This window comes from Cervus elaphus, chromosome 10, assembly GCF_910594005.1.
Source record: "Cervus elaphus chromosome 10, mCerEla1.1, whole genome shotgun sequence".
Taxonomy (NCBI): domain Eukaryota; kingdom Metazoa; phylum Chordata; class Mammalia; order Artiodactyla; family Cervidae; genus Cervus; species Cervus elaphus.
This window is the reverse complement of record NC_057824.1, coordinates 39,086,071-39,099,591: the sequence shown is the minus strand read 5'-3', so window position 1 is coordinate 39,099,591 and position 13,521 is coordinate 39,086,071. Positions and strand designations below refer to the sequence as shown.

The 13,521-nt window shown below is 47.5% G+C and overlaps 1 protein-coding gene across 7 annotated transcripts in view; it reads right to left on the bottom strand.

Moving 5' to 3' along the window:
• LOC122701544 (katanin interacting protein) overlaps positions 1-13,521 on the bottom strand; it is a 228,563-nt gene that overhangs the window by 111,804 nt on the left and 103,238 nt on the right. For all 7 annotated transcript variants that reach the window (XM_043914569.1, XM_043914575.1, XM_043914573.1 and 4 more), the window contains one exon: positions 5,342-5,609. In XM_043914569.1, the coding sequence (XP_043770504.1) occupies positions 5,342-5,609 (268 nt within the window). The remainder of the gene's footprint in view (positions 1-5,341; positions 5,610-13,521) is intronic.

Below are 13,521 nucleotides of genomic sequence, written 5' to 3'. Positions count from 1 at the left end.
ATGAGGTCACACAGAGTCAGACACAACTGAGCAACCAAGCATGCACGCGTGCTTAACCACCTCATTGACTTTCTCCCGGCTCCCTCTTCTCCATAAGATGGCCCTCCAGCAGTTGCGGAGGTCTACCTTGGCCATCAGAAGGCTATACAAGGCTATTTCCTAGGGCACCAAAGGACTAGACTCTTGGGGCAACCCCAGAACCCTCACGTCTTCATGGAAAGTAGACTGGAACACTCATTTTGTACCGTGTTCCCCGCCTGCCCCTCCCTCCTTTCCCAGGCTCACTCAGCTCCAGCCACACTGGCCCTTTCTCTGTCCTCGGGTACCCCAAGCTCTTTCCCTGTTCAAACCTTTTATGCTTGCTGCTCCCTGGACCTAGAATGCTGTTCCCATGGCTGCCCCCCTCTCCTCATTCCTGTCTCAATTTAAACATCACCTCCTCTGAGAGGGCTGTGCTCACCATTCCAGCTACCGGCATCCTTCTCTGACGCTGGTTCCCCAGCCAGTGTCCTGTTTTATAACATTCACAACTTTCAAGACCATCGGGGTACCATTCTTTCCTCCTCCCTGAATTCCTAACCTGACCCTGACCCAACTCTCCCCTTTCCAGTTACTGGAAAAATAACTTCTGCCTTTCTCTATGCCACTCACTCACTGCCCCTTGCTCACAAGGAGGATGAATGGGGTGGGAGAGAGTTGGGGCAGGAAGCCATCAGGGCTCAGTCCTTCCCTCTGGGTGGCGGTGGGGAGGGGTTGCCCTCAGGTCACAAGGTCCCCTTCCAGACGCCATTAGCATCTGGGGCCAGGGTTTGTCTACAGAGGAGGGTCAGTACTGCCTAGCCACCAATCCTATCAGTTGGAAAGGTGATCATTTGCTCCCCATCTATCCCATGGCTATCTCTCATTTGTTTCACAACTTAGAATGGGAAACAGAGGGACCTGGGATTACTTACTGGCTTCTCAAAGCCCAATCATCACTTTGTAATCTCATATGGTTTATTTATTTAGCCTTAGGCAGGAGGAGAAGGGGACGACAGAGGATGAGATGGTTGGATGGCATCACCGACTCAATGGACACAAGTTTGAGTAAACTCTGGGAGTTGGTGATGGACAGGGAGGCCTGGCGTGCTGCAGTCCATGGGGTCACAGAGTCAGACATGACTGAGCAACTGAACTGAACTGAACTGAAAGGTTAAGAGCACAGGCTCTGGGCTCAAACTGCTGCAGATTCACTTCTGCTCTGCTCCTTCCTGGCTGTATGACCTTGGATGAGTTATGTGACATCTCTGTGCTTCCTTCTCCCCATCGGCAAGACAAGTGCAATGACAAGACTTTCCTTGGGATTGTAGTGAGGACTGAATGAGGGATTATATGGAAAGCCCTTGGAATAGTGGTTGGCTCGTATCAGTAACAACGCAGTGCTGGCAATTGTTATTATTTATCTGGTTAAGTGCTAATTGTCAGGGTTCCCAGGTGGTACCAGCGATAAAGAACCCGCCTGCCAATGCAGGAGATGTAAGAGATGTAGGTTTGATCCCTAGGTCGGGAAGATCCCCTGGAGGAGGGCATGGCAATCTACTCCAATATTGTTGCCTGGAGAATCCCCAAGGAGAGAGGAACCTGGTGAGCTATAAGTCCATGGGGTCGCTAAGAGTCAGACACGACTAAGCAACTAAGCACGCACGCACTTATTGTCTGTTTTCTCTGCTAGGATTATGTGATGTAGGAGAACGACTGGGCTCGTCCTATCCTGGCATAGTACCTGGGCCATGATACATGCCCAGTAGATGAATGAAGGAATAGCCCAGAACCAGGCACATCTTTTCAGGTTACTGCTGACTGCTCTTGAGTAAATGTTCAGGAGTGGCTCAGAACTCCAATCCCATGCTAGAGTCTGGGGGGACCTTGTAACAGGCCTCCTGCCTGCTCCCCTCTGTGGGAGCCTGTCTCCTCCTGAAGCTAAGAAGCTGCAGATGAAAGCAGTGGCTGAGGGCGGCAGTAGGGGGGCATGTGCGCTGCCCTCCACCCCCAGCAGACATCACCACAGTCAATGTGGGGCCTGCCAAGCAATCTGTTAAAAAATGTAAAATGGCAAAAAAGTGAAGCTCTCTCTTTCCACTTATGGGAAAGTATCACTCTTAAGGGCTTCCCCAGTGGCTTAGCAGTAAAAGAATTGACCTGCGATGCAGGAGACCCAGGTTTGATCCCTGGGTCAGGAAGATCCCCTGGAGAAGGGAATGGCTACCCACTCCAGTATTCTTGCTGGGAAATCCCATGGACAGAGGAGCCTAGGGGCAGGGACAGGGGTGGCTACAGTCCACAGGGTAGCAGAGATGGCCATGACTTAGGGACGAAACAACAATGACTCTTAAACTGCCTGCGGTCCAACTGCTCTCCTTCAGTGGCCTGGTCTTTCACACCTGGAAGCGAATGTCATGCCCACACCCATCCCTGCCACACCCCCCATTTCCAGGGCGGGGCCCAGTCAATCTCTTCATAGCCTTTCCCTCCATTTGTCCCCTTGGAGGAAACACAAGTCACAGCACAGATGCAGCCCCCTGGGTCTCACTCAGCAGTGCATCAACACTACCCTGACCACTAGGGGCATAAAAGTGAAAGTGAAAGTGAAAGTGTCAGTCGCTCAGTCGTGTCTGACTGTTTGCGGCCCCATGGACTGTAGCCCACCAGGCTCCTCTGTCCATGGACTTCTCCAGGCAAGAAGTGGAATGGGTTGCCATTTCCTCCTCCAAGGGAACTTCCTGATCCAGGGATTGAACCCAGGTCTCCTGCATTGCAGGCAGATTCGTTACTGTCTGAGCCACCCAGCAGGTGGGGTGGGGGTGGGCAGAAAGGGCATAAGTCCTTGCTTTATTTGACAAAGATTCCCTGAATGACTTGAATGTGCCAGGTGAGGGCTGCATGCTGGAGATGCAATGGAGGGGAAGAGCTGGACTGTGCCCTAGAGGCAGAGCTCACAGGCCAGAGGGGAAGAAAGGCGACTGGGGGCAGGGAGACCAGGGCCAGATGATGTTACAGGAGCAGAGCAGGCATCAACCTAGCTGGCCGGGCTGGGAGTGTCAAGAAGTCTTCCTGGAGGAAGCAGCCTCTGGGAAAAGCAAGGAGCTGGGTTTCATGGGTCAGAGTGGAGAGGAAAGGAAAGGTAGTGATCTCTGTGGAGGGAACAGCCCAGCAAGAAGGAGAGAGTGTGTCCAAGGGACAAATGTTCTCCTGTCTGCAGACCTCAACCGTAGGGTGCAGATTTTCCAGATCTGCCTGTTATTATGTGCCCCCCAAGACTCATATGGTCAAGTCCTAATCCCCAACAACTCAGAATGTGACTGTGTTTGGAGATAGCATCTCTAGAGAGCTAGTTAAGGTATTAATAAAATGAGGCCTTTAGAGTAGGCGCTAATCCAACATGACTGGTGTCCTTATAAGAAGAGGAGATAGGACCCAAGAACAGGGGACTTCCCTGGTGATCCAGTGGTTTGGAGTCTATGCTTCCAAAGGAGGCGGCCCAGGTTCGATCCCTGGTAAGGGAACTAGAGTCCACATGTAGCTACTAAGAGTTTGCATGGAGCAACTAAAGATATTGCATGCTCCAAAGAAGAGCCAGTGCAGCCAAATAAAAATAAATAAATAAGATAAGGTCATAGGAAAAAAAAAAAAGACACAGGAACACACAGAGGGAAGACCAGGTAAGGACACAGGGAGAAGGTGGCCATCTGCAATTGAAGGATAGAGGCCACGGAAGACATGAAGCTTGCCAACACCCTAATCTTGGACTCCAAGCTTCCGTAACTGTGAAAAATACACAACTTCGACTGCTGAAGCCACCTCTGGTCTGTGTACTTTGTTATGGCATCCTGAGCAGACCAGTGCACTCACTGCCTGACTTCAAACACTCCCTCATTTCTTTCCTTCCGTTCACCCAGTTTTTGGAAAAATGAGCTCAGAATGGAGAGGGAGGAGAAAGCAGAGGCCATGCCAGCTGGGGATCAGAGACGAGGACTATTGTAGATGGGCCCCTCTCTGCCACCCACCAATTGTTTTGCTGACTTTACCTTCTAGGGTTTGTTATTTTTTTAAAGATTTTTTTTCATGTGGACCATTTTTAAAGTCTTTATTGAATTTGTTACAACATTGCTTCTGCTTTATGTTTGTTTGTTTGTTTTTGGCTGCAAGGCATGTCGGATCTTAGCTCCCTGACCAAGGATCAAACTCATAACCCCAGCACTGGAAGGTGAAGTCTTAATCGCTGGGCTACCAGGGAAGTCCCTTCTAGGGTCTTTCCTGAAAAGCCTTTTCTAGTGGACCACTGCCATGGGTGCCCATCTGCTTTCCTTCTCCTTCAGATGCTCTTTGATTTTTTCTTTGGAAACTCCTATCTCTGTCCATGTGCTTTGGGTGGTGACAATCACACCCCCAGTCCTGTTGGCTGGATCTGGCCAATCAGAGTCACAGTGAGTAGTTCAGAGATGCCACCCCATATGGGTTCAAGAGCCAAGCTGGGGGATTTTTCTGGAGCTTTTAGGAAGAAAAATCCACTTTCTGATCGAGTTGTAAAGCCAGTGTCTCAATTCTGTGTCTATATGTGGAGGACCCATGTAAGAATGGTACCAAGATGAAAGAAGGCAGAGATAAGAGGAAGAAGGGAAGGGGAGGAGGGAAGAGGAGAAGAGGGATGAGCCTTGCTATCGTCCTGGAAAGTCAACCCAGAACACTCATTGGAAGGACTGATGCCGAAGCTGAAGCGTCAATACTTTGACCACCTGATGCAAAGAACCGACTCATTGGAAAAGACCCTGATGCTGGGAAAGATTGAGGGCAGGAGCAGAAGGGAGCGGCAGAGGATGAGATGGTTAGATTGCACCACCAACTCAATGGACACGAATTTGAGCAAACTTCGGGAGACAGAGGAGGATAGATGCGCCTGGCATGCTACAGTTCATGGGGTGGCAAAGAGTCAGACACAGCTTAGTGACTGAATAACAACAACACAGTCCTGGACTCCTCAGTTATTCAAGTCAGTAAATAGTCCCTTTCGCTTAAGTCAGTTTCATCAGCCGGTTGGCGTGTAGATTCTGATAAACATCCTACAGTGCACAGGACAGCCCCCTACAACTATCTGCCAGAATTTACCATCTGGAATTTCAGGGTCATTTGTAAGCTTTTGGGAGCCTTCACCTTTAGCAATCAGCAGAGACCTGAACTGATATACACCCTGGCCTGTGAGATAGTCTACGAAAAGCCGAAATCAAAGTATCGCTGGAAATTTAAGCCCTACTATTAGATCCAGAGACATCAAAGGCAAAGAAATGCCGAATAAGACAGAGCTTACTTTTGGAAGCTGGGTTAAATTCCAGCACTACGAGGGTGTCTGGGCCCTGGGGAAGGCGTCCTTCTGTCTCCTGGTCCTTGGGAAAATCCTTTTGCACTGAGTCCCTTCGGGAAAGAGGGGAGTCATCTCTGGGACAGCCCACCAGCACCTGGTCCTCGGGCTCCGGCTCAGAGAGTACATCTTCTTCGATAGAGTCATACTCATCACTGGAACCATCCTTTTCTTTCCTTTGTAGATTGACACTAAGTTCCAGGCTTTTTCTTAGCTCCTGCCAAAAGTCAAGAAGAGAAGGAAAAGATGAAATATGTTCCTTTGAGGAAAAACGCCTTTGAAAATAGATCACAGGAATCAAAGAACTATTTCCATCAACCTAACATTTACTAAAACCATCTCAACCCATGTGTCATCCTCACTTTGAAGATGAAAAAATAAAGGGGCAACGAACAACTCCCTTCTGGACGGAGCAACATTTATAGTACTAATTGTGGTTTCACAGGCTGAGGATGCCACTAAACGCGTGTGTGTGTGTAACAATTTTGATGTGGGGGTGTGTTAAAACAGATTGTGGAGTCCCATCCACTGAGTTCCTGATTCAGTGGGCATGGATGGGGCCTGAGAACTTGCATTTCTAACAAAGTGATGCTGATGCTGCTGGTCCAGGGACCACACCTTGACTACGAAATCCCAAAGGTCTCCAAATGATCCTGATATTCCAGGTGGTAAAATGTCTGGCAGATGGTTGTGGGGGGCAGCCCTGTATACTGAAGGATTAGACGCACTGATAAACATCATAACATTTACTTCTCAACTACAGTTGCTTGATTTTTTTGTATGTGTTTCATCTCCATGAGACTATGGATTCACAATCTTGAGATCAAGCATTAAGATCTATACTTATGGTGATCAGAACATCGATCCCTGGAGCCAGGATAATTTGGAAACAATGAGGGCACTGCTGCCTTTCAGTTCAGTTCAGTTCAGTCGCTCAGTCATGTCCCACTCTTTGCAACCCCATGAATTGCAGCACGCCAGGCCTCCCTGTCCATCACCAACTCCCAGAGTTTACTCAAACCCATGTCCATCGAGTCAGTGATGCCATCCAGCCATCTCATCCTCTGTCGTCCCCTTCTCCTCCTGCCCCCAATCCTTCTCAGCATCTGGGTCTTTTCCAATGAGTCAACTCTTCACATCAGGTGGCCAAAGTATTGGAGTTTCAGCTTCAGCATCAGTCCTTCCAATGAACACCCAGGACTGATCTCCTTTAGGATGGACTGGTTGGATCTCCTTGCAGTCCAAGGGACTCTCAAGAGTCTTCTCCAACACCACACTTCAAAAGCATCAATTTTTCAGTGCTCAGCTTTCTTCATAGTCCAACTCTTACATCCATACATGACCACTGGAAAAACCATAGCCTTGACTAGATGGACCTTTGTTGACAAAGTAATGTCTCTGCTTTTTAATATGCTATCTAGGTTGGTCATAACTTTCCTTCCAAGGAGTAAGCATCTTTTAATTTCATGGCTGCAGTCACCATCTGCAGTGATTTTGGAGCCCCAGAAAATAAAGTCTGACACTGTTTCCACTGTTTCCCCATCGATTTCCCATGAAGTGATGGGACCAGATGCCATGATCTTAGTTTTCTGAATGTTGAGCTTTAAGCCAATCTTTTCCTTCTCCTCTTTCACTTTCATCAAGAGGCTTTTTAGTTCCTCTTCACTTTCTGCCATAAGGGTGGTGTCATCTGCATATCTGAGGTTATTGATATTCCTCCTGGCAATCTTGATTCCAGCTTGTGCTTCATCCAGCCCAGCGTTTCTCATGATGTACTCTGCATATAAGTTAAATAAGCAGGGTGACAATATACAGCCTTGACGTACTCCTTTTCCTATTTGGAACCAGTCTGTTGTTCCATGTCCAGTTCTAACTACTGCCTTTATACTGGGACAAAAGTATACCCTGGACTGTCTGGGGAAGCCAGTGTGTTCTGTCAGTCTAGCTGTGCTATCCCTGTAGCCTTTGTCATAATTAACATAGATGTGAGACCATGAGAAATAATCAAGTTTATGGTTGACCATAAACTTAAGAGTTGTGTGGTAGGCTGAATAATGGGGCTTCCCTGGCAGCTCAGCTGGTAAAGAATCCACCTGCAATGCAGGAGACCCCAGTTTGATTCCTGGGTTGGGAAGATCCCCTGGAGAAGGGATGGACTACCCCCTCCAGCATTCTTGCCTGGAGAATCCCATGGACAGAGGAGCCTGGTGGGATCCAGTCCATGGGAACCAAAAAGTTGGACAAGACTGAGCGACTATGCACAGCACAGGCTGAATAATGACTCCGCAAAGACGTTTAAGTCCTATCCCTGGACCCAGTGAATTTGTGAGGGGTCATGAATATATATATGGTGAGACCATATAGAAAACTTTGATCATCTTAGAGAAATCATCCTAGAAAGCCCGATGATAGAAATATGGACATCAAAGATGCTGCTGGTGAGGGTTCAGGAAATAAGGAACATGTTATTGGGAACTAAAGGGCAGAAAATCCTGTTATGTGGCAGCAGAATCTTAGCCAAACTGTGTCCTATAGTTAGGTGGTATGTGGAACTTTAAATGATACACTTGAATATTTAGCTGAAGAGAGTTCCAAGCAAAGAGTTAAAGATACAGTCTGGTCTCTTTTTGCTGCTTACAGTTAAATGCTAGAGGAAAGGGACAGACTGAGAAAAGAACTGTTAAGTAAAAAGGAACTGGGATTTGATGATTTGGGAAGTTCTCAGCCTATCCAGATCACAAAAGATGCTAAAATCAGGAAATTCACTATTAGAAAGTCCTTGGGTATAAGTGGCTGTGGCTCAGATAGTAAAGAATCCACCTGCACTGCGGGAGACCCGGGTTCAATCCCTGGGTTGGAAAGATCCCCTGGAGAAGGGCATGGCAACCCACTCCAGTATCTTTGCCTGGAAAATCTCCATGGGCAGAGGAGCCTGGTGGGCTACAGTCCATGGGGTTGCAAACAGCTGGACATGACCGAGTGACTGAACACAGCACTGTTAGAAAAGCATACTCTGGAGAAAAAAAATGAAGGGTGTGGCTGGACAACCTTTGGTGAAAACCTCAGAAGGATCCACAGTTTAGAGTATTCAATAAAACTGAGGGTTCTTTGAAGAGATGAGACATGTGACTCATGAATCCCCTTGGACAGCTCAGTGGAAGCCAGGAATAGAGATAGGATTATCCAGGAAAGATCTGTGGTGGAGACTCTTGTTCACTCTCTAGGAGTGAATCCTAGAGACATACATAGGAAATTCACATGGTTTTTGAGAATGTCATACCAGCAGAAACACTGCCAGCTTGGGCTGAATGAGAGGAAGAAAGGACAAACTAAAAGAAAGCTGTCAGACTCCCAAAATTCTACAGGCAGGAAACAGGTTGATAAAACTGTGTAGCTGCAAACACATGCTACCCTTCATGGAAGAGGAAGAATGACTCTCAGGGTGGAGCCATGGGTGGAAACCTGAGCCACAGAAAATTATTCCCAGGCCTTGAAACCTAATAGAGTTTGCCCAGTTGGATTTCAAAACTGCCTGGGCTTGGTGACTCTTTTGTTTGTTTGTTTTCCTTTAATTTTCTGTCTATTGTAATGAGAATGTCTGTAACTGTAATACTGTGCCTGAAGCACCACTGTATTTTGGAGCAGATAATTCATTTTCTAGTTTACAAGTTCACAGAGGGAGAGAAATTTTGTTCTAAGAAAAGTAACACTCATAGTCTCACTCCTACACAATTTAGATGTAAATGATGAGATTTGAGAGTTTTGAGAAGATGAGACTTACAAGATATTTTGGACTTAAGCTGGCACTATAACGAATTGAGACTTTGGGGACCCTTCAGATGGATGGATGTATTTTGCATGTGGACATGAATCTTTCGGGGCCAGAGGGCAGACTGTTGTGGGCCCCAAAGATGTCCACGCTCTCATCCCCTGGATGGTGAATGTCACCTTATGTGGCAAACAGACTTTGCAGATGTGATTAAGTTAATAATCTTGAGATGGGCAAGATTATCTTGGATATCCAGGGAGGGTCTATGTAATCCCAAGGGTCCTACTAAGAGGAGGCAGGAAGATCAGCATCAGAAGGAGAAGATATGAGGATGGAAGCAGAGGTTAGGAAGCAGAGAAGACGCTACACTGCTGGCCCAGAAGGAAGAAAGGGCACAAGCCAAGGAATGTAGGTGGCCTCTAGAAGCTGGAAAAGGCAAGGGAATGGATTCTCCCCTAGAGCTTCTAGAATGAACATAGGTCTGAGGACATCTTGACTTTAGACCAGTGAAGCTGAATTTGGACTTCTGAGCTCCATACCTTAAGGTAAACCACTAAGTTTGTGGTAAGTTGTTAACAACAGCAATAGGAAACTTCTCTCTTTTTTTTTTGGCCATGCCACAAGGCTTGAGGGATCTTAGTTTCCCAATCACTTGGCCAGACGGTGGCCTGGTGGCCAGATGGTAAAGAATCCACCTGCAATGCAGGAGACCCAGGTTCCATCCCTGGGTCGGGAAGATCCCCTGGAGAAGGGAATGGCTATCCATTTTAGTATTCTTGCCTGGAGAATTTCATGGACAGAGGAGCCTGGCGGGCTTCAGTCCATGGGGTTGGGTTGCAAAGAGTCGGACACGACAGAGTGACTAACACTTTCACTTTTTTACAGTTTCTCAGTCAGGGATCAAACCCAAACCCCAGGCAGTGAAAGCCTCAAGTCATAACCATTGGGCCACCAGGGAATTTCCCAGGATGCTAATACAGCTATCTACCTCTTACACCCCTCTTCCTCCCACCCTGCCCAATGTTAAGTATCAGTGATATTTATTGAACAAATAGAACACTGTCTGGCACATAGTAGATGCTTGACAAATATTTGCTGAATGACTAATTTATGTCAGTGACTGGGTAGGAGATGCAAGCAGGGGTGGAGAGCACCCACCTCCCTCGGAGGTGGCATTAATGATGTGACTCATGGCAAGTAACTTAACTTCCCTGATCTGCATTTTGATATCCCTAAAAATGAGCTAAAAAATCCCGACCTCACTGAACTGTTTTATTAAAGTAGTGATGTAAACTGTGGATGATTCTGCGCCCCCAGGGGATATTTGGCAATGACTGGAGATGTTTTTGGTTGGAACTAGGGGAAGGGTTAGGGTGAAAGTGAAAGAGGAGAGTGAAAAAGTTGGTTTAAAGCTCAACATTCAGAAAACTAAGATCATGGCATCTGGTCCCATCACTTCCTGGCAAATAGATGGGGAAACAGTAGAAACAGTGGCAGACTTCATTTCTTGGGGCTCCAAAATCACTGTAGATGGTGATTGCAGCCATGAAATTAAAAGACGCTTACGCCTTGGAAGGAAAGTGATGACCAACGTAGATAGCATATTTAAAAGCAGAGACATTACTTTGCCAACAAAGGTCTGTCTAGTCAAGGCTATGGTTTTTCCAGTAGTCATGTATGGATGTGAGAGTTGGACGGTGAAGAAAGCTGAGCGCCGAAGAATTGATGCTTTTGAACTGTGGTGTTGGAGAAGACTCTTGAGAGTCCCTTGGCCTGCAAGAAGATCCAACCAGTTCATCCTAAAGATCACTCCTGGGTGTTCATTGGAAGGACTGATGTTGAAGCTGAAGCTCCAATACTTTGGCCACCTGATGTGAAGAGTTGACTCATTGGAAAAGACCCAGATGCTGGGAAGGATTGGGGGCAGGAGGAGAAGAAGGGGACGACAGAGGATGAGATGGTTGGATGGCATCACCGACTCAATGGACATGGGTTTGGGTGGACTCCGGGAGTTGGTGATGGACAGGGAGGCCTGGCGTGCTGCAATTCATGGGGTTGCAAAGAGTGGGACACAACTGAGTGACTGAACTGAACTGAGGGGAAGGGAGTGCTAGAGGCAACTGGTGGGTAAAGCTGCTAAACAGGGATGCCGCTAAACATCCTAGAATGTACAGGACAGTTCCCACAACAAAGAACGATCTGGTCAAATGTCAGTGGTGGTGTGACTGAAAAAGCCTATGTGAAAGGGAGCACATATTTACCAAAGGCATTTAAAAAGATAATAACAATGTCTTCTAATTGAGTGTACTGACATGATCCATGCAACCCGCATGGAAGCCAGACTGAGGTCGTGGCTCGTGTCTTCAAAGTCTGATCGTGGTGGGCAGTTGGAGGACAAACAGATTTACTGCTGCTCCACAGGGAAACATGAGTTCCTGGGGGGCCTGCTCTTTAACAGCAAAGGCGCTGACTGTAAAGCAGTAATCCTTCACAGTGGAACAATGCTCTGTACTTTACAAAACATTCTCAGCTCCTTCTCTCATTTGATCCTCACAATAACCCTGCAAGACAGGGGGGTGGGGTGAAAGCTACTCTAATGATAAATGAACTCCCGTTACAACGTGATGAGCAGCTGGCTCCTGTTCTCAGCCCACTCTCCCCCCAATCTCAGATGGGGTCATCTTCACTTTTATGTTCTGCAGAGGAGAAGGCAAGGCTGAGTGAGAAAACAGAGGGCAAACTCCTTGGGGCTTCCCTGGTGGTCCAGTGGCAAAGACTTCCTGCTCTTTGCCTGCGGGGGGCCTGGGTTCGATCCCTGGTCAGGGGACTAGATCCCAAATGTTGCAACCAAGAGTCTGCATGATACAACTAAAAATCCCACATGACAATGAAGATCGAAGATCCCAGATACCACAACTAATACCCATGTACTGCAACTAAGACCCAGCACAGCGAAACAAATAAATAAATATTAAAAAAAAAACAAAAAACAGACAAACAGTGGGCAACCCCTCTTTCTGCCTCCCTAGTATTCTCGTCCAGTTATGCAGGTCAAACTGATTAAATGGGTGCCAGCAAACTGGAAGATTCCTAGCTGGGAGACTGCTGCATCTTCCAGGAAATCTTGGTCAGTCCCAGGGCCCAGAATCCTGCCTACTAATGTCTAAGGCGGAAGAGAGCCATCCATCAGCCACTCCCAGTTCCAGGAAATATCTGGATGGGACATTAGGACTGAGATTCCCTGGTGGCTCCGACGGTAAAGAATCCGCTTGCAAAGCAGGAGACTGGGGTTCAATCCCTGGGTTGGGAAGATCCCCTGGAGAAGGAAATGGCAACCCACTCCAGTATTTTTGTCTAGAGAATCCCATGGACAGAGGAGCCTGGCACAGAGTTGGACATGACTGAGCGACTAACCCTTGGGATTCTAGAACCCACGGTCAGCTGAGCAGGTTCCCTCCAGCCTCTTCTTTACCTTCACCAGGTGGCAGCCTCATAGTTTAAGTGACTGAATTTCTGGAGTCCCCCCAAGTTGGCGAACTGAGGTCTATAACCTTCAAGCAAGTCCAGCTTGTCACAAAGACTAGATGGCAGAGTCATGACATGTGCCCTCAAGCCCTGCTCCCTGCTCTTTCTAGATTACCCAACTATAAAACAGACTCACTTTCATGGTCCAACCAAGGGGAAGATGATGCAGCCACTATTATCATCTTTTTATTCCTGCACACAGGTGTGCTCTGGGGCTGAGGTAATGGTGGGGAGTGAGCAAAGTGAAAGTGTTAGTCGTTCAGTTGTGTCCGACTCTTTGCAACCCCATGGACTGTAGCCCTCTAGGCTCCTCTGTCCATGGGATTTCCCAGGCAAGAATACTTGAGTGGGTTGCCATTCCCTTCTCCAGGGGATCTTCCTGATCCAGGGATCGAACCTGGGTCTCTTGCATTTCAGGCAGATTCGTAACCGTCTGAGCCCCCAGGGAAGCAAGACGGCAAAGTCTCAGACAATCAATGCATGAAGAAAAAGGAACAGGGGACTTCCCTGGTGCTCCCAATGCAGGGGCCTGGGTTCAATCTCTCTGGTCAGGGAACTAGATTCTGCATGCCCCAACTAAAGATCATTCATGCCACAACCAAGACTGAAGATCTTGTGTGCTGTAACTAAAACCTGGCACAGATAGAAAAAAATATATATATTTTAATTAAAAAATCAAAAAAACTATGGTTCTTGGATGCCAAGTAGATTCTGAGAGGTGGGTCATGATGGATGCAGGGCAGATAGTTGCAGGTAAAGAGGAAGGTAGTGGCAGAAGTGGGGATGGGAGACACAGAAACAGCTAACTAGAAATGAACCATGTGCATACCCTTCA